This window comes from Coturnix japonica, chromosome 3 (assembly GCF_054131305.1).
Source record: "Coturnix japonica strain WE chromosome 3, WE-NBRP24, whole genome shotgun sequence".
Taxonomy (NCBI): domain Eukaryota; kingdom Metazoa; phylum Chordata; class Aves; order Galliformes; family Phasianidae; genus Coturnix; species Coturnix japonica.
Window position 1 is genome coordinate 7,975,578 of NC_140665.1, and position 27,336 is coordinate 8,002,913.

The 27,336-nt window shown below is 44.0% G+C and overlaps 3 protein-coding genes across 8 annotated transcripts in view; 1 reads left to right on the plus strand and 2 right to left on the minus strand.

Moving 5' to 3' along the window:
* RTN4 (reticulon 4) overlaps nucleotides 1-14,743 on the minus strand; it is a 71,376-nt gene extending 56,633 nt beyond the window's left edge. Inside the window, exon 1 of the mRNA XM_085542591.1 lies at nucleotides 14,606-14,743. The gene's annotated coding sequence lies outside the window, so the exon portion shown is untranslated. The remainder of the gene's footprint in view (nucleotides 1-14,605) is intronic.
* Nucleotides 14,160-16,181, plus strand: RPS27A (ribosomal protein S27a). Its single transcript, XM_015856831.3, has 5 exons — nucleotides 14,160-14,290; nucleotides 14,486-14,540; nucleotides 14,632-14,717; nucleotides 15,553-15,684; nucleotides 15,994-16,181. The coding sequence occupies exons 1-5, from the start codon at nucleotides 14,243-14,245 to the stop codon at nucleotides 16,141-16,143; spliced, it is 471 nt and encodes a 156-aa protein (XP_015712317.1). The 5' UTR covers nucleotides 14,160-14,242; the 3' UTR covers nucleotides 16,144-16,181.
* Nucleotides 16,182-17,181: 1,000 nt separating this feature from the next.
* Nucleotides 17,182-27,330, minus strand: MTIF2 (mitochondrial translational initiation factor 2). Of its 6 annotated transcripts, none has more exons than XR_014944381.1 (14): nucleotides 27,292-27,330; nucleotides 25,433-25,664; nucleotides 24,881-24,986; nucleotides 23,979-24,150; nucleotides 23,393-23,553; nucleotides 22,280-22,456; nucleotides 21,627-21,766; nucleotides 20,728-20,852; nucleotides 19,707-19,906; nucleotides 19,049-19,301; nucleotides 18,357-18,497; nucleotides 18,055-18,219; nucleotides 17,762-17,902; nucleotides 17,182-17,433 (listed from the first exon to the last, which is right to left on the minus strand). XR_014944381.1 is itself a non-coding variant. In XM_085542596.1 (14 exons), exons 2-14 carry the CDS (start codon nucleotides 25,655-25,657, stop codon nucleotides 17,264-17,266), a joined length of 2,181 nt encoding a protein of 726 aa, XP_085398722.1. In that variant the 5' UTR covers nucleotides 25,658-25,664; nucleotides 27,292-27,330; the 3' UTR covers nucleotides 17,182-17,263. The 6 variants fall into 6 exon arrangements, 3 of the variants coding, with proteins under 3 accessions (XP_085398722.1, XP_015712316.2, XP_085398721.1); XR_014944380.1 differs by having other exon boundaries at nucleotides 27,089-27,305; XR_014944379.1 differs by having other exon boundaries at nucleotides 18,044-18,219; nucleotides 19,707-19,911; nucleotides 27,089-27,305.
* Nucleotides 27,331-27,336: the final 6 nt, after the last annotated feature.

Here is a 27,336-nt window from a genome sequence, read left to right on the forward strand (position 1 = left end):
TTGCCAAGACTCAGAGGAGACTGCAACCACTTCTGCACAGGCCTAGAGGCTCTGCACCAGAGCAAGTCAGCCCTGCAAGGCCTGGGGTCTCTTTATTTGTGAAGAAACCTCAGGCACAAGGGTTTGATACTACAGAATGTCTATAAAGGACAGACAGACATCGACAGAACTGGAAATGGTTCAAGGAAGTACTGAGTCTGTAAAGGTGCTTTAGTAAATTCGGACAACTTAATTTCAGAGTTTCTGGTTAAAAAAAAAAAAAAAAAAAGAAATGTCAAGGAGAGCCAGATTCCAACCATACTGTTTGTCCAGCTCCTTGTCTTCTAGCACAAGCAGCATTGCAATGTGAGGCTTCTGATTCGTTTATGCAGGGGAAACCTCTTATATTCGGGTGCTTCTGAAACGAGAGCCGTGTCTCTGCAGGCAAAAGAGGAAGAGAGCTCTGTCACATGCAGTGTCACACCGATGAAGTCATGCACAGGCATAACAGCAAGTGTTGTCAGTTGTCAAAGGCCATCTGTAGCCAGCAGACTAAAACTGTCATCCTGGAAAAAGATGCAAACAAGCCTACTGGGAGACTGCTTTATCCTCTTCCTGGCATTCAATCAAATGTTCCCTGAACAAATATAGAAAACAAAGGATCACATTTATTTTTTCTAAAGAAAAACATTATTTTGGGGGGCAGTTGATATGTTTTCAAAATGATAGAAAGAATAGGAAGAATCAAAAAAAACCTCCATAACCAAAGGATCACTCGTCAGCTGTGGATTGCATTGAACTGCTGCTCCAGGGAGAAAGGGCTTGCTCCACTGCTTGCTCTGCAGAATAGACTCACAGACTTTTGAATCATTTATGGGTTTGATGTGTAAGTAATTTGACACTCTACTTTTGTGCTTCCTCTCTTTTTAGGGGGAAGAAGTTATTTTGCTGGTACCAAACCCTGTAAAAAATGCTGGATAAATGTACAAAATAAGAGATCCATTATCTCTTGCAGGAAATGGATATTGTACATGAAGCATTCCTTACAAAGCACAGTGGTGGCTCCCTGTACACTTGAAATATCCTCCAGCAGTTATCAGATCTCCACATCAACCTGCAATTGAAGAGAGGAGACGTGCTGGGGGAGAGGAATACCTTCCATCACATGTAGGCCGCAGTGATGTAAGGAGGGAAATACTCTGTTCTGTATTCCTGGAGGCAAAGACAAATGTGCTCATTTGGTTGGTTCTAGCATGGGCAGGGTCCAAAGAAAAACAGCACTGAAAAATGAAAAATGAGTCTTGGGATCTGTGCCTGGTACTGATGCAAATGAAGGTGAAACTATACAAACAGCAACACAATTGGGCCATTCATCATTCCTTCATTAGACGCTTTTCTTTGCAACACCCCCATCAAAGAAAGAAAACCTCCCTTCTTTTTATTAAAGACTAACGGGATTGAAAAGAAAGCCTAATTGGTGAGCATGCACCATGCACACTGTTTTAAGGCCATTTGTTTGTGCAAGTAGTATAGCCCTGATTCCATAGGTAGTATCAGTGTAATTCAATTCACACAACTTCCATAAGAAGGAAACTTACTGTGTCTTTTTGAATCTCAACTTATGGCAAAACAGGTGCTTCTAATGAACATAAATGCCTCCAGCAATGGTGCTAAGCTGGTATGTCTGCACTCCAGACCTATTATCTTGCTCAGATTTACAGGAAAGCTCGGATTCCCATAAAGCATGGACATCAAGTATGCTAGTCTTGTTTACTCACATATAATTACAATTGCTATTAGTGAAAAAGAGTTAGATTGTTTAGAAAGTAAAGGTTGTGTTTTTATTTATAAATATACATACATATATGTGCATCATACTCTAGACTGACAGAATTCGCTATCACTGCAGCTGTCTGTCACTTCCCATTAAACAAACTTGACTTCAGCTGCTTATAAACCTTTCAGTCAAAACGTTCCATGCTGGTGACTGAACATTTGGAAAGCATCTTGGTGAGAAATGATTCAGCTGTTTACAAGAAATGATGTGGACAGTAAAATACCTTGTCATGACTATGTTAAATATATATATATGGTTTTGTTGGCCCTGGGCACCTCCAGGAATGGGCACTCACAGCAATCTGGGCCTCATTGCTCTTTGAGAGAAGAATTCCTTCCTAATCAGCCTGCAGAAGGTTCACATAGGACACAAGGATTAACAGAAGGACATCATGAAAGAAATAAACCAAATATCCACACAACAACAGATGGCTGGTTCTATCTACCAACAAACCAGGTTACCTACAAAGATCACCTTTGGGTGATCTGATTTTCCCTTTTTTGTTTCAGTCATAACATGGGTATCATTTATTAACACATCCCACTGTAAACAGTTGAACTGTGGCACGATGACTTTAGCAAGAATTCTGTGCTTTGTTTCCAAATCTCAGGCGGAGGAGACATGCAGTGATTGATATGGAGGAGACATGCAGTGCTATGGAGGAGACATGCAGTGCTATGGAGGAGACATGCAGTGATTGATATGGAGGAGACATGCAGTGATTGATATGGAGGAGACATGCAGTGCTATGGAGGAGACATGCAGTGCTATGGAGGAGACATGCAGTGATTGATATGGAGGAGACATGCAGTGATTGATATGGAGGAGACATGCAGTGCTATGGAGGAGACATGCAGTGCTATGGAGGAGACATGCAGTGATTGATATGGAGGAGACATGCAGTGATTGATATGGAGGAGACATGCAGTGCTATGGAGGAGACATGCAGTGCTATGGAGGAGACATGCAGTGCTATGGAGGCTGCGTGCTCAGCCTGGCCTCATTGGAGGAGTGCCTTGTATTGCACTGAGACACAGCCCTTGCACTGCCAGAGCAGCACTGATGCAATTCACAGTCTGCTAGTACATCAGCCAAAAAAGAGCTCTGCAGAAGCAGGATCATGTGAAATTAGAACTTCCAAACAAAAATGCAACGATACCACCATGTAAGTGGTGTGAAGGATTGTTTCAGGAAAACAGAACAGCAGCAGAAGTATCATTTAAGTCTGTAAAGGTATAAGAAGGTACGAAAGAATCCTCTGATAAAAAGGGATTAAGCCTCTGGAAACAGACCAACAGTCAGTGTTTCTTTGGATTTAAGGTCAACTTAGATCCTGGCTGCAGTGCAGAAATTGTAGCTGAATAGATGAGAATAAATGCAGATTTCAGCGCTGTGGTGCCTGAACCTGAACACTTGCCAGCCCAGTCCTTGATGTGACTTCTGCTTAATTCTGGTCTGAGTTTAAATAGCCAGTTGGTGCCAATCAGTAAGGTTCTTTAATGCATGTATACTACCCTGTTATAAAATATGCAGTTACAAATGACTGAATGACAGCAGGAGATGTGTGAATTTACAGGGGCAAAAATAGAAACAACTGAATTTGAACATACAGAATCATAGAATCGTTTGAGTTGGAAGGGACATTTAAAGATCATCTAGTCCACCTCCCTGCATATTCATCACTGATTATGCAACAATGTCATATAGCACACCATTAACTTAAGCAGTGTGTACCTGCATCTTACAGGCAGCTGCTAAGATGGACATGTAAACATTTCTCCTTGAACCCAGAATTAAGGATCAGCAAAATGGAAAAGATAGATGGAAGTTTGGTTGTATCTGGAGGTCATCTGAGATGCTTGTACCAGACATAGAAGGCAGAGCAGATGACAAAGAATTCACAAATTGCTCTTTCAAAATATCTTTTCACTTTGGAAGTAATTAATTCCTTCCAAACAAAGGCCGGGGATACAAATTAACAGGAAAGAAAATTGGAGAAACCCCATTTGTGTTGTTCCTAAAAATGTAAACAGCTTGAAATGGTAAGTCGCTCTTCTACCTCAGGTTAACATTTGGCAACCTGGATTTACTTCAGGCTCTGTTTTCACACCCACTTTTATGTGAAAATATCCATTTAGAACAACTTAAGATGCATGGCCTGAAAGGTTCAGAAACAGAGCAGGGTGCTGAATGCTGAATGTTGAATCTTTAGCTCACTTTACAATATAAGCCCATTTCAAACTGGAATTCTACACAAGGTGCCATGACTTTGTAAAGAAAGGTGTTGGGAGAGACCACAGAGCTCTACACCACCCTCACAGGAGCTGCTCCTCAGGAACTTTACAAGCTGGAAGGAGGCTTCAAGTAGCCTGAAGAGGTGAAAGCTTAGGGAAAAATGAGGGAGGCTGACAGTCTTTATTCTGAGTGTTTGCTTTAATGTTTGGAAACACAAGCCCTGAGCAAAGGAAATAGGGCACAAGTTGTGTGAAGGATCTGCTCACCAGCTTGCAGGGTATGGCAGGCACACAGCAAGCAAAGGTCACCAAAACCATGTCCTGATAATTCTGAATTTGTTTCTAGATGCAAAATATCCTTAGCCTCAGAAGTTATGGAATTAATTTACTTTGTGTTTTATAGAAGTTTATTTAGAAGTGTGTTCTCAGGAGGAAGATAGAAAAGGTCACAAAGAGAATGAATGAATTTTTCTAGCATGTGTTTCAGACTCAGCATTTACAGAGATGTGTGAGAGGGGAACACGGCCACATTTACTCTTTGACTTGAGAGGAAATGCTAAAGCCACATGCAAACAGAACCGGGTTTAAAACTGGATGCCTAATTAAACCCGACAGATCAGATCAAGAATTACAGTCTATTTTCTTCCTCATTCATCATTCCCAGGAGTTTAAGTTAGTAGTTCATTTGCTCCACAGGGGAGCTACTGCTATTGCAGTGCAAGTTCAGCATCTCTTTCAGAAGGAGAATGGATGCAAGAAATGACCCTCTGACTTCAGTGCACTTTTGTGTCTGGCTGCAGATCCCAGTACAGCCCTGAGACGTGTAAAGACATTCTACAAAAGCTACTGATCCCTCCTAGCATTCATTATTCACTGATAAATCCTTTCCTATTGCACAAAGCATTTCACTAGATTAAAGGGGAGAGCCAGATCCTCACTGAAGCCTAAGGTACAATGTACAGAGAGCTAAAGCCAGATTGCATGGCTGAGACCCAGCAGTGCTCCAGTTCTGCACAGAGTCTGCCGTGGGCTCATTTGCTGTTTCTTGACAGTCTAGTTTAGGAACAGGTTGGCTGCCTCTAAACTACACAGCAATCTTCAGTGCAGACATGTCCTGAGGGGAACAGTGGCTTGCCAAAGCCCAGTGATAAGCTTACATGCATCAAGACCATACTGGCTAGGTTACGCTGCAACTTGATCTACTTTTGCTTTTAAACAGTCTTTCCAGATGCCATTCTATGATCCTATAATCAAAAGCCTTTATTTCTACATCCTTAAAAACAGAAAGAAACTGAATTATTTGTTAAAAGCTCTTTTTAAGGAATCACTAATGAGTACTGATTGATAATCATTAATACACACTTGAGGTACTCCTAAACAGTGGCCTAGACCTGCATACAAGATGTCCCTTTGGCTGGATGTTAGTCTGCTAAGAGAAACCTGAAAGCAATGACCTTGCTCAAACCAACTGAGTGGGTCTTCTATTCTTGATGGGTAAATTCCACATCAGTCTGCACCAACCTCACACACAGGTAGAGCATCAACTATCAAAGCTGTCAGAACTCTTCTCCTCATACCCACTTTTTACATTAAGACTACCAGTGGTTACGTTATTTATGGCTGGAAATGAACGCAAGCCAAATGAGTAAAAAGCAGCAAAAAAAAAAAAAAATCAAATAATTTTCTATTTGCAGGTAAGCTCTTTTAGAAATTCAGTGAATTGCAGATGCAATTAGCTTGTGGCAACACAGGAAGACTGGAAGAGCCCAGTATCTACCTGTTTATTTTGAATGCCAAAGACAATGCCTTTGTCAGCATATATACAATGTCAAGAACAGCCAGGTGCTCTTATTCTACCATAAGAAGGATTAGGAGATACTTGTGTTACAGCACAGTCTCAGAGCAAGGGTAGCATTCATTCTTCCAGTGCCTTCCAGGATAAGTGCAATTATTATTCTAATTTTACACAGGGGAGAATGGCGACACAGACAAATCAGGTCACTTAATTAGCGTCCTTTGAAAATTTGACATCACAGTCCCAGGTTAAAACTTAATTCTCTAAGCAAATGTATTTATGTATCGTTTATCTCTGTGTTTATGCCAGGAGACATGAGCAGCTCAAGAGATATGCCAGAAATTGCTGCTGCTGCTCTGAATTCAGGGCTTCAGCAATTACAAACTGATGCACCCACCTGAGCAAAGCAAAGCTACAGCAGTAAACCGATATTAAAAAAGGATGTTTTCAGTCAGAAGCAATATTGCCAGCTCCACCGGGGTGCAGCTTTATACAGCTGGCCCAAATAATGTTTATACCCACCAGCTTCAGAAGGGAAACTCATTTAGGTCCTCAGGGTGTCAGGCCTGTAAAGTAGGTTTCATTTTCTCTAGCAGCAAAGCAAGACCAGTCTGTACTGCAGGCAGCTATTGCAAAAGTTGCATCATGTCAGCACATTGCTGTGAGCGTGACATGTGCCCACTGCTGTTAAATATGTGACAGATGTACCTGAAGAGAACTCATTAATTCTAATTTCTATTCCTGCTGGTCTAGAAGTATCAGCATATAATTGTTAGTTTCTAAAATACTCTGGCAGTCTTTATTTTTTTCCTAACTGAGAAGCTGCGTCATCATTTATTTTGGACTATCAGATGAAGCCTGTTCTCTTGTGTGCCCCTCAAGTGATGTGTTAGTGTAACCTCAGCCAATGCAACTGGAGGCTGACAGGAGGAAATCCAAAGGAGCTTGAGTACATAGTTTTCATACTAGTTTAAGTAACACCAATGTTCTCCCTTCTGACTTATTGCTTTTCCTAGAGGTCTGAAGAGAAGTTCATTTGACGCCAGATCAAAGCCTGGAAGTAACAGCACACTGACCAGCTGTGTACAAAAGCCCTGAAAAGACACGTCTGTCCATCTCTATGACAGAAAGGGTTACATGCACAGATTGCTTGGGAACACACCACATGTTGCTCTGTATAACAGCACACAGGGACCAGAAATTGATGGCATGCACCCCCAGATTGCAGCTGTGGGGGCAAAATCTACTGTCAGCCCAGACTTCTCAGCCTGCCCATGGGGACTTGAAAGGCTGACAGAGGAAAACTTCATTTAAGCAGCGATATCAAAGACGTGTGGGCGAATAAAGCACAGCAGTGTCTCTGCAAGTAATACATAAAATTACCAATTATGATGTGTGAAAAACTGGACTAGAAAAAGAAACGTAGCTTCAGCTCTTTCATAATACTTAGATATGCAGCAATTGCTGCCCCAACCAATCGCAAAGTAGAGAGTAAACACAACGGCCAATGGATGTTTGCAGGAAATAAGCTGTTAAATTATGCAATTGCTTTGAGAGGAAGTTTAAGAGACCTGAAATGCATAAAACAAACGTGTGGGATTGTAAAGACTTGCACAGCACGGAACTACAAGCATGGACAAGGCACTGCAGAAAGCACGACGCAGTTGTGCTGGGCTGTTTCCCACAGTATGTGATTACATGATTAAAAGCTATATAACAACCATCTACAAGGGAAGGTAAACTAGAATTATGTAGGCAAATTGGGGCAAATTTCCTTCTCTGCTCACTCACACACACCTTGTTTCTGAGTTTCTTTTGTTTATTCCGTTGTTTGGGTAATCTAGAACCTGGGTGTGTTTTACCAAAGGTCGGGGCTGTCACTGGGTATGGAATAATACCACAAAACTACCAAGGTTGGAAAAGACCTCCATGATCATCCAGTCCAACCACCCACCCATCACCAATACTTCCCCATTAAACCACATCTGGACGTTTCTTTAACACCTCCAGGGATGGTGACACCACCACATCCCTGGGCAGCCCACTCCAGCACTCCATGTTTTCAGGGAATCAATTTTTCTTTTTCTTATTATTTATTACATAACGCCATGCACCACGATGCCTCTTCTAGACACCCTGAAAGCATCTGCTGCTCAATAAAACCATCCTTCAACCATTACACATCTACCTCTGACTTCTTTCACTTGGTTGATTTTTCTTTTGAATCAGCAGCATGGCATTTTATATGACAATTGTGGACAGAACTGTAATGCTGGATTTATGCTATATATTAAATGTACATAAATAGTTAATGCAGCACATGCTATAATACACTGAGGACACATTTTAAGCAATTTGCGTTCCATATACTACACAGGAATTTGTCTGTAGGACTAATGAAGGGTATTCAAGCCACACTGTCACAGTAAAGCTATTAGTCTAAATGGGACCAACTCCTCATGTCACAGACAGCATAATGCTAAAAGGTTTAATAGGCTCCCTGGCAGGAGACAGACAGAATAGATTCAGCTGCTAAAAATCGAGATGCTGACATTTTGCCCTTAGTCACCAGTGTTATCTTTCTCCATAGAAACCAAGTGTAGGACAGCGCATGTTGTCACTCTGTCACTTTCTAGTCAGGCTGTGCTACAACATCTTCTATCCCCATCATTCAAGAAGCACACAATAACAAATGAAAATGGGTGTAAAGATATATACGCATGCAAAGGACTCACTCTCTATGGCATTCCCATTGAATCCAACAACAATGTTCTCAAACAACCAGGCAGAGAATGCTGCCCTAGAGAATAAATTGCCTGAAACTCAAACATTGTATTGTGATAGGTTGGAACTACACAAGGGTTTAAAGATGGTTTTATCAGTCATGGTTTTATTTCCAATCCTACTGACACTGTGAGGCATCTGGGATACATCAGGGAAGGATGTCTGCATAGGACTGGGGAGATAACAGCCAGATGGCAAGAAAGGGGGAAAAAGAACAAAAAGAAAGCTCTAATTCAGGCAAAAAGACATTGCAAATACTGTGCTAATCCAAATGTGGAAAAGGGCTGGGCTGTTTCTCTTCCACATCCTTCACAATTAGTAGGACAGAGCACTATGCCCAGAGTTCTCTGCTCCCCCAGGAGCCCTTATTTAATCCATTTTTAATCTCCTGTATGTTTCATTTGAGTGCTGAGAACAAGAGAGGCAAGGGATACGACAGGATATTTTATGCTCTCCGATATTTATGAGGGTAAAAGAGAATGTTTGAACACATGTTGTGAAGCATGACTAAGCAAGGAAACTCATTCCTGGCATACCATTCCAGTTAGACCCACCCAAGACATTATTTGTAATTAACTGCTCTTCTGCTAAGCTTTATAAGGGCTTTGTTTGCTATTCACGTTCTGTTTCAGAGAAGTCAGAAGCGAAGTCTCATCTGGAACGAGGAAGGGACTTTTTCCCCTTGCCACGGCCATTCCCTCTGGAATCCAGCAGTACTGCAAAGCCATTTCTCCCCACAGCCAACTTCTAGCCAGTTTCAGTTCTTACATATAGAAGTCGCTGTTATCAATTTGATGCATCTCTTGCTACTCCACAAATTAATTTAGGAAGACATGCTGTGCAGAGATTCTAAGATGCATGGAAATAGCGTTCAGGAAAGCAAATGACAGGGCCCTGCTGGCTCCGCTCTCATCATTCTTGGGCGCCATCTGCCGGTCCTTATTAGTTATTGTAATGTTTTATGATAACATCGGAGATGTTAAACACATCGAAACGGTTTGGTCTTGATGGTGAAAATGACTCTAAGCCATTTTTGAACAGGAAGCCCACTTAGCTTGACCCCCTTCAAATAGAACTTCTGCCACATGCAGGCCCTGGAATGAGGAAGACATTCAGCTCTGAAATACTCTGCCCACGACACAGTACTCAATTTGGAAACACCAGCTAATGAAAAACACAAGCACGTTCCCACAACCACAGCTACGAAGACAAATCAAGTACACTCACTGAATGGAAATCAGAAGTATTTGTAATAGCTGGGTGTAGCAGCAGCACGTGTACAACTACTGTGGGATTATATCCTCCCAAATGTGCTTTTACTGAAGGATCAACTCCAAGAATAACTAAAAGCAGCACTGCATGTATCTCAGGGTAAAGAGGATTCAGGTATGTGCAGCTAATAAGAGATGTTTAAATCCTTATGCACAAGAATACTTATGCCCATACTTGGTGCTGAAGGATATTCTGAATATAACCTCTCCATTCAGACATCTCACAAGCAGCTGTCAGATCCCGACTGCACTGCGGATTCCAGCCTTGAATACAACCACTTGGATTCAAATACACTCAACATTACTTCTCTCTGAGCCTAATTTAAGACGTGGACCCACCACAAATGCAGGGAAAGCAATGCTTTCATAGCAACGCAATGGTTCTGCAGTGCATCATGCAGCACGGTGGTTCTGCACCACCCACACTCACACAAGAACACAGACAGAATGCAGCGAGGCCCACCTTGTGTTTGTGTTTGTTTAGCAATGAAATAAAAATAACTATTAAAAATGCTGGTGAAGAGGAATGTTTAAAAGTAAAGAAATACTTATTCTTCACTGGTGTTAAGTTTGAACACATTTAAGTAATGACTCTTCTCATTTAACAGCTTTGATAATGATATCAGTACTGCAAATGCATTTGTAGTAACACTGCTAGAAAGGGTGTTCTTTATTTCTGCTGTTTAGTTATTATTTTCTCTGCTCCTAAGGGATGATCACAGGCATCACCTTTCCCTACCTAACAAGCCAGTCCCAAAAGCCTTCATATAACAAGAGCTGTGAGGTGCTCCAGGTGCCAACAGCTGCTCCCCTATGTCCTATCATTGCCCTGAAGGATACAAGGGTACACCAGAGCAGCCTTGTTGTTAGCCCAACATGAACCTCAGCTTCCATGTGACTAGATCAGTTGAAGTGTTCTGAAGCAACCTCTGATCCCTTCTCTTTCTCGACTGTATTTGCCTTTATTATTGCATAGACTTTCTCCACTCTCTGTCTTCCCCCTCCTGTATCCTCCACCCTTTCTACATCCCTGGGAAACCTTCCTCCTCCCACTCCCACAGTTTCTTTCTGTGCCTGATAGAGCTCGTTGCCTGAGCAACTGCAGCTGAGGAGAAAGGAGCTCTCACTCAGCGGTGGGCTGTCTGCAATAGTACTGCACTCTAACCCTGGTGATAGCAACAGCAGCAGGCACAGGAAATTCACAGTTCAGCTGAGTTAACGTGCCTTGAGCTGGGTGTGCCCTCCTTACAAGGTGGTGGGCACCTAGTAGCCACCCACCACTCCAATGAAGAAGGGTTGAAGGAGGTGGGCTTGTTCAGCCTGGAGAAGACTCACTGTGGTCTTCCTGTACCTGAAGGGAGCTTATAAGCAGGACTTTTCACACAGTCTGATAGCAATAGGACAAGGGGAATGGCTTTAAACTAACAGAAAGAAGACATAGGTTAGATGTTAGGGGGGAATTCTTTACTCGGAGGAGGTGAGGCCCTGGCAGTGCTGCCCAGAGAGCTGTGGGTGCCCCATCCCTGGAGATGCCCAAGGCCAGGTTGGATGGGCCCTGGGCAGCCTGAGCTGGTGGGGGGCAGCCAGACCATGGCTGGGGTTGGGGCCGGGGGGGCTTTAAGGTCCCTTCTGTGAACTATGTTTCTATGAACAGGTAATTAATCTCTAGAATCAGAATACTCACCTCTAAGTGTTTCAGCTGATATCAACACATCACTCTTCATTTGTTTTTTTTTTCCTTTAGTTTAGAATTCAGATCAGTAGCCAGATCAAAAGAACATCTATCAATGACCTTTCCACATCCCTTGAATACATACACTTTGTTTTCTTTTCATCTCTGCTGTCTGTCTCCTGGTATTTGAGCAATATCTGGTAAAATGAGAATGTGGGCACGGTGCTTCCACAAATACAAGAAACAATCTTTGCAAGTCGCTCCGCAGAGATTTCTTTTCTAGTGCTGTTTTATTGAAGAAATTCCTTTGACTTTTTTTAAAGAAAGTATCATTTTGATAAGGCCTTGTGTTCCTACAGTATGTGCAACACCAGGAGCTGCCTCCCGGCTCCCAACATTGACTCAAAATCTACTTATTCCAGGTAGATTCCATCAGTTAATTTGGAATAAAATGTTTAAGGTCTGAGTGTCTCTGAGTCCATCTGTCAAAGCAGTGTTAACACACCCAGGACCTAAGAAATGGTGCCTGGGAGAGCTCAGTTTGGTGGCTAGTTAAGTTCCAATTGGCTGCCATTCCAATGGCTGGTTCTTACTAAAGGCTTCAGTCATGATGCAAACTGGTTGTACAGCTCTGAAACACAGAAGGGAGACTCACAGTCATAAAATGTAGTGAACGAGGAGGTATAAAGCCAAGCATTCTTAGCGTGACTCAGAGGTTCCAGTGGGGCTGCAGCAGGATGGAAATAGACCTTATTCACCATATTAAGTCACCGTGCTAATATCATTCATCTTCTGCCAGCATAGGATTCTTTTCACTGGGTTGCTCTTGGAGCATTTACATCAGTATATATACATGGGATTACATTGATCTCAATGGCATGGACAGCACTAAAGGGAAGATCTACCTTCTTAATTAGCAATTCACTGGCAGTAATTGAGGGAAAGGGCGCCTGAGTGTTAATCAAAATCCTGCTGCAATGTTAAGCAGATTATGCATCACGTAAGTCATTTATTCACGACCATGTTCACAGAACATAGAGACATTTATAGAGACAGCCGTTCTTTGGGAACACACAGCACAGTGACAACAGCAGATGACATTCAGTATCTTCCTGTTTATACTAGGAGCAAGCTCTGCCAACATGGCCCAGTGAATCAGCTGGCAGCCAGTCCAGGATAAGACACCCAGGACTGGCTCTTACTGTGCAATATGGCCCTCAAATCACTCAGTTCCACATTCTAGCGCTACTAAAGCACAGACATGACACACAGAAGCTGGGAATGCCATGGAGAAACGTGTGCTATTACCATGTACCATTCCTGAGCGTTATATGGAAATTTCCTTCCATACTGAGAACACATTTCCACTTAAGCAAAGCGCTGACACGTAGACATTCTCATACACGTGTACTAAAAGGGGCCGGTGATCGATACTTGATAGTAAAGGAATTGTCAGCACTTTTTCTGCATTCTTGGTGTGTTTTTGGTGTGTTTGCCACAATTCACACAGCAGCAAGGATTATAAGCGTGACTGAGCTTAGAGCGCCCTCTGCTGGCCGCTGTGAGTCACTGCAGCTCCCGTCCGGAGCCCCGCAGTCTGAGTGTCAGAACACTTCAACCAAGAGATTTCACAGAATCACAGAATGACCCGGGTTGGAAGGGACCTCAAGGATCATGTAGTTCCAACCCCCCTGCCTGGCAGGGCCACCAAACATACACATTTACTAGATCAGGTTGCCCAGGGCCCCGTCCAACCTGGCCTTGAACACCTCCAAGGACGGGGCATCCACAACCTCCCTGGGCAGCCTGTTCCAGGGCCTAACCACTCTCCTAGTGAAGAACTTCCCCCTAACATCCAACCTAAATCTTCCCTCTTTTAACTTAAAACCATTTCCCCGTGTCCTGCTATTGTCAGCCCTTTCGAAGAGTTTACTCCCCTCCTGGGAGTAAGTTCCCCTCAGGTACTGAAAGGCTGCAATGAGGTCACCCCGCAACCTTCTCTTCTCCAGGCTGAACAAACCCAACTCCCTCAGCCTGTCCTCATAGGGGAGGTGCTCCAGCCCCCTGATCATCTTCCTGTCCCTCCTCTGGACCCTTTCCAAAATCTCCATATCTTTTTTGTACTGAGGGCTCCACACCTGGACACAGTACTCCAGATGGGGCCTCACAAGCGCAGAGTAGAGAGGGACGATCACCTCCCTATCCCTGCTGACCACCCCTCTCCTGATGGAGCCCAGGATCCCATTTGCTTTCCGTGCTGTCAGAGCGCACTGCTGGCTCATGTTGAGTCTCTCGTCCATCAGGACCCCCAGGTCTTTCTCTGCCGAGCTGCTCTCAAGGACCACTCCTCCCAGCCTGTACAGGTGCCTGGGGCTGCTGAGAACTGCAGGCACTGGATTGCAGTCAGTGAGCCGTACAGTTCCCTTTCTCAAGTAATAAAGCAGGAAATGAGGCTGTGTACGCCCCCAGGCTCCCTCACAGACTCCATATCCCGCCATCCCTCAGCGCGTGGCCCCTCCCGCCTCACCGCCCTCCTCCCGCCCTTCCGCCGGCGCTGCAGAAACCCCGTGCGTGCGGCCGGGCCGCCCTTTCCGTGCGCCGCCATTCCGCGGGCGGGACGTGCCTCAGCCGCTCTCCGCTGCCGCGCGTGGCCCCGGCCCCGGGCTCGACATGCAGATCTTCGTGAAGACCCTCACGGGGAAAACCATCACCCTCGAGGTGAGGCCGCATGGCGCCGCGTGCGGTGAGGGCGGGAAGCGGCCCGGGAACGCCTCACCACGGCCCGGGCGATGCGAGGCCGTAGTGCACGCGGCAGGCCGGGCTGGTTGACTGCGGGCTCCGTGCTCGGGTTGTTGCGGGTTATTGATTTTTTTTGTTATATTTTGTTTTCCCCGTTGCCCTGTTTCACCGCAGGTTGAGCCCTCGGATACTATAGAGAATGTGAAAGCCAAGATTCAGGATAAGGAAGGTCAGTTCTAAACGCTTCTCGCATCCTAATCTCAGTCAGATCCGCGTGTGGTTTGCATTGCTTACCCCATCTCGCTGTGTCTCTCTATCAGGAATTCCTCCTGACCAGCAGCGGCTGATTTTCGCTGGGAAGCAGCTGGAAGATGGACGCACATTGTCCGACTACAACATCCAGAAGGTGAGTAGGAAGCACTGAGCTGAGCCCACCAAACAGGCTGTGTCTGTGGGAATTGAAGTGCTCCACCTGGACTCAGCCCAGCCAGCCCAGGTGGCGCTGCGAGCTTGGTGCTGAGACTAATGGCTGCTGCCACAGGATTCTTAGCTGCTGGTCAGAAACACAACATTTCCAATAGCTTCCATTGTGAGGAAGTTCTTCACTAGGAGAGTGGTGAGGCCCTGGAACAGGCTGCCCAGGGAGGTTGTTGATGCCCCGTCCTTGGAGGTGTTCAAGGCCAGGTTGGACGGGGCCCTGGGCAACCTGATCTAGTAAAGGTGTATGTTTGGTGGCCCTGCCAGGCAGGGGGGTTGGAACTACATGATCCTTGAGGTCCCTTCCAACCCGGGTCATTCTGTGATTGCTTCTGCTCTATCAGCGCTGACTCTTGGTGCTGTGTGACGAGTGAGTGACTTTCAAGTGCTGAATGCTCCTGCCAGGTTAACCTCACTGTGAGGCCAGGTGAGCAGTGATGCCACTGAGAAGTGGAAGAACAGTTCACCATTTTCAGCTACAAGTCAGGTTACATCGTGAAACTATTCAGAAGTTTCAGATAGAACTGAGGAATGTAGACACAACAGATTCAATATTGATCCCTTTTGGGCTTTGGGGTGCAGCAGCACACGGTTCTGTGGAGCAGGTTCATTTGCAGAATAAATAGCAAAAAATCCTTTTAGAACTTTCATAGCTGGAACTTGAAATCCTGCTGCTTAAATACCCTGAAGGCAAAACAAAAAGACCTGCTTAAATACTACTCTGCTTGAGAAAAGCATTTTGAGTTTGTGTATTTCACAAATAGGAATCAACCCTTCACCTGGTGCTGAGGCTGCGTGGTGGTGCTAAGAAAAGGAAGAAGAAGTCTTATACCACCCCCAAGAAGAACAAGCACAAGAGGAAGAAGGTTAAACTCGCCGTGCTTAAGTACTACAAGGTATGTATAGAGCTGAGTCTTGAGGAGAGTTGGCAAAGCTTAGGCCTCACTGCAGAGGGACTGGTTACAGCATGTGGAACCTGTAATTAGCCTGCGTGTCATCAGATGGATTAAAATCCTCGTTGCAAGTATCCCATCTGATAAATAAGAGAAGTCTGACTTCTACCGTCAGGCCCTGTTGAACTTTGCTTTGGTAATTCTGATGCAGGAACATATACAGAAAATACTTTGTAGGAGGAAAGCGCTTGAAAATAATCAGTGCTAAAAGTGGCATGTAGAGATGAGATGTTCCCTCTTTGTCCTTGGCAGGTGGATGAGAACGGCAAGATCAGCCGTCTGCGCCGCGAGTGCCCCTCTGAGGAGTGCGGGGCCGGAGTCTTCATGGCCAGTCACTTCGACAGACACTACTGCGGCAAGTGCTGTCTGACGTACTGCTTCAATAAGCCTGAAGACAAGTAAATGTACGAGACAATAAAAATCTCAAGTTCTGTACCGTGTGAGGAGTTATTTCTGTGTGGTGTTTCCTCTCTGAGGAGCCAAAGGGTTTTAAATCCAGAATGTGACTGCCAACCCCAGTGAAAGTCATTTCACTCTAGAACTGAAGCACCAACTTTAGGAGTGCCTTTGATGAAGGCATTCTTTGTAGCTTTAGAGTGCAGCAATACCATAATGCTGTCTTCCAGATAGATTTTCCCAGCTAAGTCATTGAGTGACACTAGTGACTGGAGAAGATGTAATACAAACCTAATGTAAATTCTAGGCTGCTTATTAACCAAAGGTGGTGCTTTGCTCAGGTTAAACTTGTTGCATTTTTAAACCCCTATTTAAGATTGTTATGCAGATTATATGCAGGGAATATTATATTCACCAGTGTGAAAATACTCACTCTTAATAGAGCAGAGTGCTGGGTTTCGTTTAAATTTCATTCTGTACCTTAAGATGAGTCTCTTCCAAAAACGAGATGAAATCCTGCAGACCTCAATGGCCAAAGTCCTGTCTAGCTTTACTTGTGAGGCTTAAACCTACTGTGTGCTGCTGATAATTCAGTGCATGAAATACACACTCCTAAGCTTACCAAAGTATTCTTTCCTCTTCTTTCCTCATTCCTGGTCAGAGCAGACAGTAATCTCTGACCTGCTTTGTATAGTGTAGCAAAATGAGAGTAAATTAGTCCTGGAAATGTTTATGTACAGGCAGTGACTGCATTTTATAAGGGGGGGGGGAAGGTAGTGACAACAGACACACAAAACCTTAGTGGTCTGCTCAAATATGAACTGAGAAGACAGTACTATTGCAGTCCCCATCAGGAAAACCAGGAGCTGAAGAACAGCACAATACCATTGTGGGGGGAAGAAGATGGCCTGGAAGAACACGTGCCCTGTTCCACAAACATGAAGCACTTGTTAGTCAGTGTAATCTTGTGCTCCAAGGACAGAAGTTGGATGAGGTTTGAGAGTGGAATAATACAGAAGCAGTAGGTACAGGGACACATAAGAGTTTTTTCATAAGTAGGTTCATTTAATATTAAAAGGCAAGGAGCAGGGCACAACCTCTACAGTGTGAGGTATCCAATCATGTTCTAAAACCCTGGATTCCAGGAAGTTGTCTGTTGAATTTCCTTTTCTTCATAACAGATGATTTCATCTCCGATACTGAATTCTATATGCTTGTCCAAACTTAATCCACAATCCATACCTGTTTTTATTACCTGGACATCATCTTTATGATGTTTCAGTGATGATAAAGACCCTGCAGAGAGAAGGGGAGGCAGAGTCCACTAACAGCATCAGAGCATGGGGATGCTTTGCTTTCCCTGTCTTACTTCATAAAGATTTTAGATGTGGCTACAAAATGAAAGCAAGCCTTGGGATGATAAGTGTTGTGCAGCTAATGGAGGTCAGACATCAGTGCTTTTTAGTGGGTGAATCTGTGCTGCTGCTGCTTTTCTACCAGGCGTGGTGCTTCTGAATTCAGTTCTGAATAACACATCTGACACATTTAAATGCATGCAGCTGACACTAATTTCACAGGAACTCAGACTGCTGAACCAGGCTAGTTTTGTAGCCATTATACTTACCTTTCCAAATAACGTTCCCTTTACGGATTAACTTAAATTTCATCTTCTTGTCCAGCTGCCCTTTCTGTACTCTGCACCCAGCTACTGGAACTTTGTTTTTTCCCACTGTTACGGAGAAGGTGTCAAGAACAGAAGCTTCCCCTAAAAATAATAGTAAAACTAAGTAAAACCAAGCTTCCATTTACCAAGCGCTTTAACAAAATAGGAAAGCAGCAGAGACGTAAGAAATGCCTGATACAGCAGGAACACTTTATCAGAGAATAAATGTAATGTAACACTCACTGCAAACTCACCGACTGTATTTTCCACCATGGATGGGGGCAGTCTGCTACTCAACTCATCTTTCAAATCCTCAATGAGTTTGTAGATGATGTTGTGGAGTTTAATTTTTATTCCCTTCTTAGCAGCCATCTTTTTAATAGTTTCATTGGCTTTCACGCTGAATCCATAAACAACGCCTGTCAAATATAACAGCAACTGATAGCCAGTAATGACTTCTTAAAGTGAGCAAAAGCATTTGCCAGCTCCTGAGATGTCAGACTTGCAGCAGTTCAGTTTCTACTAATGAGAAGTTTACTTTTAAACATACACTCACCATTAAATGTTTCAGCAAGACTTAGATCTGTTTCACTGATATCTCCCATTCCAAAATGAATGACCTCCAATTTACACTCATCATCTGCGTCATAGCTGTCCAGAACATTCAGAATAGCTTCCACAGATCCATCCACATCACCTGTATATGGAAACGGCAGCGCTGTTGACTTCATATAAATCAACATGATACTGAAGAATTAAGGCAACTCCACATTGTGCAAAATAATCCAGATCTTCATCTACTTAATACTCTCTTTGTATTTCCTGCAGTACGTTAAAACACGTCTGAAAAGCCTTTTCATACAAAAGCGAAATGGTTAGATGTAATACAACTAGAAGCTTCACACTTACTGCTATTTTCAGGTCACGTTTGCGTAGTTTCTCAGCTATTACTTTTAATGCACATACAGCACTGAACATGTGGTCAAACCGACTCATATGCTGTTCTTTTCCTCTGGTCTGCTAATGCAGTACTGCTGCTCCAAACAGCTTGTGTACACACACGTGCACCCACATGCACTTCCAGTGACCCTGTCCCTTCCTTACTGACAGATGTTCAATATTCTGTTCAGTTTTAAACTGATCAAGCTTCTGGTAACTGAGGTTTTGCTAATGCTTTAGAACTACACTGCAGACTGAGCGTCTGAGAAGCACAGAACTGATGTGGTAGTAAATAGAACAGGAAAGCACCTTTAATGATTATCGACAGCACATTTTTGTCTATTTCTGCTCTCTCCTTTGGTTTTATGAGCATTAGATGCTTGCCCTCCTTGTACAGGGCTGCCTTTCTCTGTCTCCAGGTCAAATGGGCTAAATTCTGTTGCTTCTTCTCATATTCCATTCTGTGTTCCTTTTGCTTTGCTTCAATAACTTCTCTGTCCTTTTTCATCTTCTCTTGTTGTTCAATGTAGGTTCTCCAGGCCACAACTTCATGTGCTCTTTGCTGGGCATGAAAAAAAAATACATAAACATCTTTCATCTTTCAAATCACTGCGCAGAAAATCTCCACCTTAACCCCATTTTATCCTTCTGTTTCTTCTGTCAGAAACCAGCTCTCATAAAATTACAACACAAACATGTTAAGCACTGGATTGTTCTCCACGTAAGGTCACAGCAAAGAAAAAACTCCCTTTCTGAAAGCAGAGACTCTAAAACATATCCCAGGTTAACTCTGCAACAGCCTGACTCAAGCCTTTAATACCCATCTTTCAGCACTTTATGCTGGGTATTTAGAATACATATATATTTCCAAATATGTATATTCTACATATAAACAAAGAAAACCCTTATGTCCTTGCTTCCCATCTTACTGCAGTATGACTAAGCCATTAAACAGCTCTATCTGTACCTCAGATTCCACTTCAAGGATTTCATCTCCTGCTGAAGGGACTTCCTTCCAGCCCATGATCTCCACTGGGATGCCGGGAGAGGCTGCATCTACAGCTTTGCCATTCTCATCAAACATCAAACGCACTTTTGCCCAGGTCTTCCCTGCAACCAGAACACAGCCCTTCCTCAGAGTTCCTCTTTGGATGATGGCTGTGGTAACTGGACTAGCAAAAAGCAGAGGGGGAAAAAAAAAGAACAGACCAAATTCAAGCAAATTTCCATTAACAAAAGTAACCATTTTCAGGTCAGTTAATGTGAAAAAAAACCCAACGTTTTGGTGATCAACTACAGGCAGGATATTCCTGTGATACATCCTATAAGCAAGCTAAGGAAAATGTAAAGTGACTTGTAATTGTAACTAAACCCAGGCTGCACTCCTCATTTCGGCAGATTAACACAAGATTTGACATCTTCAGTCTTTCCTTTTCAGTAACAGAATGACTCTGCATGAAGTGAATCCCTGCTCCTCCTCACTCAAAAAAAAAAATAAATCCCAAACACCACAAAATCAAACCCAACTTCTCAGCCTTCAGTTTAATTTTAAAGAGGGAAGAACACACCTTCATAAAAGAGAATATGCAAAAGGACGACGACAGTTGGAAAAGTAAAACGTCAGACTTTTTTGTTGCAAATGGTGGCGTATTTACTACATTATGACTATGAACTTTGTCAGCTCTGCTTTTCAGTGACACTGAAATGCTACAACAGGTGTATTTTTTTTCCTGAGCTTAGAGGATTTCATTTTAGTAATACTACACTTTGTACTCTAGCACTTTATGAATGCCTTTTCTGTACATGATGCTGTAGAATGATAGTTTAATGCTTAGCTACAAGCACTGCAAACAAACTGTTTCAGTTTTACATGCCTTTTTTTTTCTAATTTAAATACAACTTTAAACCTAAAAATCAATCACCTGCACTGTACTGCTGCACTGTTACAGACTTCTTCATTAGAGCTGCAAGGAACATGGATAACTTACCCTTTCCCTTTGTCTTTGCGAGACTCAATGATGGTCCCCTCTACCAGACCTGTGTAATCTGCCTTCAGCTCTAACATCTCTGCCAAAACAACAGTTGCTTCTGCCAAAACCATCAGGTTGTCACCCTATATGGAACAGAACAAAACAAGAGCGAAGTAATGCACAAATTAAAAACATCAGAAGTCGAAATCAGTACTAAGATCTGCCATTCAGTTCAGAACTTCTAGCAATACAAGACCAACAGCACAGGTAGTAATAAACAAAATTAAAGGACTAGCAAGGAGTAAAGTACTGATATTGGGCCCCTTGTTATAGGACACACACTGAGAAGGGCAGCGGAGCTGTGAGGGGTCTGGAGCACGAGTGTGATGGGGAGCGGCTGAGGGGCTGTGCAGTGTGGGGGAGAGGAGGATCAAGGGAGACATCATGGCTCTGTGCAATGACCTGACAGGAGGCTGTGTGAAGTGGGGTCGGCCTCTGCCCCCAGGGAACAGCCATGGGACGAGAGGGGATGGCCTCACGTTGTGCCAGGGGAGGTTCAGGTTGGCTGTCAGGAACAATTCCCTCTCCCAAAGAGCGGTGAGGCAGTGGCACAGCTGCACAGGGAATGGTTGAATTTTTTCCCTTCATTCACAGCATTATCACTGGCCTTGATTTTGCAGAAGTATTGTACTACCAGCAAAAATGAGAGGACATGAAAAACATTCACTACTTTTCCCAAGGAAAAATGAATCAAACAGTGATCACTGAGGATCTGAGGTTCGAAATGATTCTGATAAGAGCTAACAGCTCATGGTAACGTGCCCAGTTCCAGAGAGATAAGCACTCATCTTCCAATTGTCAAACAAAAATACGTATGGATGCACATGTTAGACATGTTTGTTTGACCAAAACTTTACCTTGAGTGCAGAAATATTTACAGCCTGAACATCACCTCCAAACTCCTCACAGACCACACCATGAGCCAGTAATTCCTTCTTCACTCTTTCAGGATCAGCTTCAGGTTTGTCACACTTGTTAATAGCAAGGACGAGAGGAACTAAAATGGGAGAACAAACCCATCATTAACCTAACAAAAACTCACTGCTACCTGTACAGTTGCAATAAGAGGTTAGAACAGGTTGTGACTACTTAGAACAAATCAGCTCCCTTTGCACCTACTCCCTTAGCAAGCTTAGGAAACCAAAGGCAACTGAGCTACCTTAAGTAGAAGCTTGGAGGAACTACTGTAGGGAGGGGAAAAAAGAAAGAAAACAAAGCTACCTACAAACTATGTGTTTTTCTGGAAAATCTGCAAATCCTGAAACAAATCTTTTTATATATTTAGGTGGTATTGTAACATTCAGCATATCTTCAGACACCTTCCCCATGGAGAAGGCAGCACGATGACAGCAGTTTCTTTACAAGTGTTATGGATTTAAATTCAAGCAGTTTCCTTTGAGAGGTGAAGAAATGTGTGTAAAGCACTCAATACAGAGCTACACAACAACACACACATTGTATATTAACCCCATGGCTTGCCACTCATTTATACATGTAACATTGACAGTACCTCCTGCATTTTTAGCATGTTCAATGGATTCTATGGTTTGCTGCATCACTCCATCCTCTGCTGCTACAACCAGGATGACGATGTCAGTCACGTATGTACCTCTTGCCCGCATGGCTGAGAAAGCTGCATGCCCAGGAGTATCAAGAAAAGTGATCTTTTCCCCAGAAGGCAGATGCACTGTGAATAAATGATATATTCAGCTTCACACATAACCCACTTCAAACTCTCACCCATATCGTTACATAGATTTGTCCAGTTGAGAGACAAGCAGACCAATGCGTAATCTGGTTGCTCCCTACTATGTCCTGAGCAGAGTAAACAGAGAGGGAAGCTCTGGTCTCTTCTCACTGCTAACCAACAACACGATGCACAGGAATGGCAACAAGTGCCCAGACTGGGTGTTAGGAAAATCATCCTCATTGTGAGGGCGGTCAAACACTGGGTAGGCTCCTAAGACAGGTGGGTGATGACCCAGGTGTGTCAGTGCTCAAAAGGCACTTGGATGATGACCTTAGTAACATGCTCTGACTTCTGACTAGCCCTTAAGTGGCCAGGCAGTTGGAGCTCTGTAGGTCTCTTCCAACTGAACTATTCTTTTCTAATTACCACAAGCTGTGCTTTCCTTTTTCACTGCTTGCATACAAACTGGGTATGCTGCAATGTTTTCCCTAGTGACCTGTCAGCAAGTTAGCTCGCTGTCACAGAATCACAGAATGGCCAGGGTTAGAACGGACCTCAAGGATCATAAATCCCCACCCTCCACATTTAGTACCAGACCAGGCTGCCCAGGGCCCCATCCTACCTGGCCTTGGACACGCTCAGGGATGGGGCATGCACAACCTCTCTGTGCAGCCTGTTCCAAAACCTCACCACTCTCACAGTAAAGAACTTCCCTCTAACATCCAACCTAAGTCTTCCCTCCTTCAGCTTAAAACCACTGCCCTGCTGTATCCTCCCTTTCAAAGAGTTTACTCCCCTCCTGTTTATAGGCTCCCTTCAGGTACTGAAAGGCTGAAATTTGATCACCCTGTTGCCTTCTTTTCTCAATGTTTCTCTTCTCTTTATGTAAGATAAATCATTTTACACACACACACAAGTACACCTGGATCATACCAAGAAAAGCACCAATGTGTTGTGTGATGCCCCCTGCTTCCATGGCTGCCACTTGAGTTTTCCGCAGGCTGTCAAGTAAAGTTGTTTTCCCATGATCAACGTGGCCCATTATAGTAACAACTGGGGGTCTCGGAGTTAAGAATGCCGGGTCTGCAGGAGGTCTACAAGCAAGACAAAATACCTTTGGTAAGCATTGAAACTGTTCACCATGCCACCGCCATGCCCACTAACAAACTGCCATTTGCCAGTACCCTGTGAGGCAGAAGTAAGCCTAGCTTCTCCCCACCATAAGCACAAACCCCAGCTCCATTATAGTTTCCCCCCCCTAGCATTCATTCTTCCTGCTGCATCAATTAATGCAGCAATTTGGTGCACTGAAGAAGCTTTACCTCAGAGAACCACTTAGACAAAACTCACCTAAAACTAATCAAACCTGAGCATCAGTCTAACTGGTAAAGAAACAAAACAGTATTTAAAACGTACAGTTTGCTATCCATCTGCACACTGCTGGAAGAAAACACACTACACAAACAACACTTGGAGGAGCAAATAGGCTGAAAAGAACAAGGAATGGTTCATAGTTCACCGTTTCACTGCATCTTTGTTTTCTCTTTCCTTTTCTTCCCTCAGTTTTGCTGACTTATACTTCATTCCTGATTTTTTAACAATTAACTTGATCGAGTCTTCATATAAAACGGAATCTGGTTCCAGGGAATTGACATCAATATCTGTGTACAGCAGGGCTTCATAAACATGATCTGAAAAGAAGATAAAGCCATTTAATAATCCCATCAAAAAAGCACACTAACTGCTTAGAACGTCCCTGAAAAATGATTAAACTGAGACACTGTACAACTAGGAATGGTTCATGGGGTTACAGGAAACAAGCCTACTTCTGCAATGCAGTTTTAGGGAATCACCTGAAGAGGATGGTGTTGTGGGCAAGTTCTTAAGCCACCCAATTAGTCAAACGACTGCTTTAATGGAACACAAATTGCTCCTGAATCAAACTTATCCAAGGACTGGACTGCAGACAGCTGCTCTTCTGTGCCTACCCTCCTTAGCCCTGAGCTCTGTGCTCACAGGGATCTACCTCCAACAAAGCAGGATGCAATGTTTCTCTTCCCACAGTATAATTTAGCCCTCTGGGAGCACAACCAGAGAGCAGCCTACCTGGATCTGAAGCCCATCTGCTGGAGAACGAACAGAGATTTGGCTTCCTTACACTGAAATGTCCTCCCTGACAGTTCAGATGGCCTGGCATCTTTTCCTCTTCAGCCTGGCATCGTGCCTACCAACATCTTCCTCCTCTCTGGTTAAATAAATCTGATGAAACAAGTTATTTGGTATGGGCCTACACTGCAAAGCGACGGATTGGTAACCACTAACACCACCTTAGAATATCTTTGACTTCACCATTCAAGGAAGTGGTACAACTGATGGACATACCACAGTTACATTTATATTGAACAACAGAGAAGCTCTCACCTACGTCTTTACCCATTGCTCTTGCAAGTTCCTCAATAGTCATCTGCTGCCTTATCTCCACTTCCCCTTTGGTCATCGGTAATTTCCTCCTGTCCTTTTTCTTCTCCTGCATGGAATTAGACAGGAATATATGTCATACATATAGGAACACATAGCTGACGTAAACTAACATATAATAAAAACAACATTAAAAAGACAGCAGTCTCAAGCTTCATGTTGCAAAAACATCTTTCTGTCTACAACACTAAGATAAACTTATGATTTAAAACACCCTACAGAACACCTAACATGTATACCCACAATCCTTCAATCGTTTTGAATTTTCACTTCTCCAAAACTAGGAAAAAAATCATTTTCTCCTGCCTTTGAAAGATCCACAACGCTGCTGGTAAAAGCACATCAAGTCAATACTTGAGGAGTCACAGTACAGCCTTAAGTAAGTACATTTTGTAAATAAAAATTCAGAATAGCTTCTGTATATGTATATGGGATTGATTTCTTGCCATTTGAAATTTCACATACAACCAGAGATTACTGGGTTTCGTTAATTACCTCCTTTGTAGCTAAACATCTGCATGGCGATGAGGCAGCTCTGATCAACTTGTCTTTCTCCCAGCACTGTGGATATGGATGAACGAACCTTGTGGGATGCACAGGTGACTGCACAGGCTTCCATTGTGCTCTGCAAACTCTCCTGCAGACAAGAGTGTGCAACTGACTGCAAGCACCATGGAAACGGATCAGATTTTCAAGCTTCAGTATCAGCCTTCGATTCATTTCCTCACTGAAAATGCAAAAGGACACAATGAAAGTTGCTCTCTGCCAGGATAACACTCACAGGAACACAACACACAAATGTCATAATCGTAGAATTGCTCAGGTTGGAAAAGAGCTTAAAGATCATCAAGTACAACTGCTAAAGCTTGAAAGCAGGCTTTTCGATACTGACAAAGTTGAACTACTTTGTAACACTGTTCATTTTTTGCTTTACTTTCCAGCCCTTTCACTATCCCATCTCAAACATGGATCTGTTAATATCACAACTTAGAGGCCTTCCATCCATCTCTACTGAACTTTAACATAAACTACTAAAATCATTACTCTGGGTTCCGTGACATGACCTAAAAAGGAAGGGATGTCTGTGCTCTCTGTGCTGCACTAACAGCTTCCCTGCTGCAACCTAATTCTCCACATCTATAAAACCAAAGTGCCACTTATGTGAGCTGTACCACTACAGCAGCCCTGTCATGGTATCAGTGTTGTCACGTGCACAGGGACATCTTTCAAGGCTAAGCCATGGTTTACTAAGTGAATGTTTCAAGATTACAGAATCATATGATGTCTTAGGTTGGAAGAGACCTTGAAGATCATCCGGATCCAACACCTTGCCATGGGCTGGCTGCCCTGGGCTCCATCCAACCTGGCCTTGGGCACCTCCATGGATGGAGCAGCCACAGCCCTCTGGGCAGCAGTGCCAGGACCTCACTCCAATGAGTAAAATGTCATTCTAACATTTAACCTAAATCCACCTTCTTTCAGATTAAAGTCATTCCCCCGTGACTGAAGTCCTCCTCTGCAGGGCTGCTCTCTGTGAGCTCTCTCAGTCCGTACTCACGCCTGGGATTGCCCTCATCCAAGTGCAAAACGTTGCATTTGGATTTAACCTCATTTGGTTCGCATAACCCCACTTCTCAAGGCTGTCCATGTGCCCTGGATGCCATCCCTTCACCTGCTGTATCAACTGCAGCACTCAGCTTGGTGACATCAACTTGCCGAGGGGGCACCCTGATACTCTGTGTCATTGCTAAGGATGCTGTGGAGCACTGGCTCCAAGACAGAGCCCTTCAGGACACAGAGCCCTTCAGGACACACACAGAGCCCTTCAGGACACAGAGCTTTCAGGACACCACTCCTGGCTGTCTCCCCTAGACACGGAGCCTCTGGCTGTGACCATTCTTTATCTAAACCAATTCTTTATGTACCAAACAGCCCACCCATCTCTCCCCAGCTCAGAAATAAGGATGAGACGTGGGGCCATATCAGAGGCCCTGCACAAGTCCTGGTAAATGACAGGTAAATGCCTCTGTCAGACCACCCCCGTCACCCATTCTGCCAACCACCCCCTGTATTTCTCCTATATATCCATTATTCCCACTCAGTTCGCTATGTCGGGCCCCTACCCGCCCCCGCAGGTGCCTCTCTCAGTACCTCAGCTATCTCCTCTCACAGGTGACCCCGGACCATCCTCCAGCAAAGCGCACAGCTCTCACAACGTCTGCGGGCCCGGCAAGAACTCAGGAACCGCCTCACCCCGCAGCCAAGGGCGGTGGTAGGGCCGAGCTGCCCCGATAACACCGCCGAGCACCGCCGAGCACGGCCCAGCACCGCCCGGCCGGCACTGAGGGACGCACCGCCTCACGCCACCGAGCGGCCCTGCGCATGCGCCGAGTGACGGG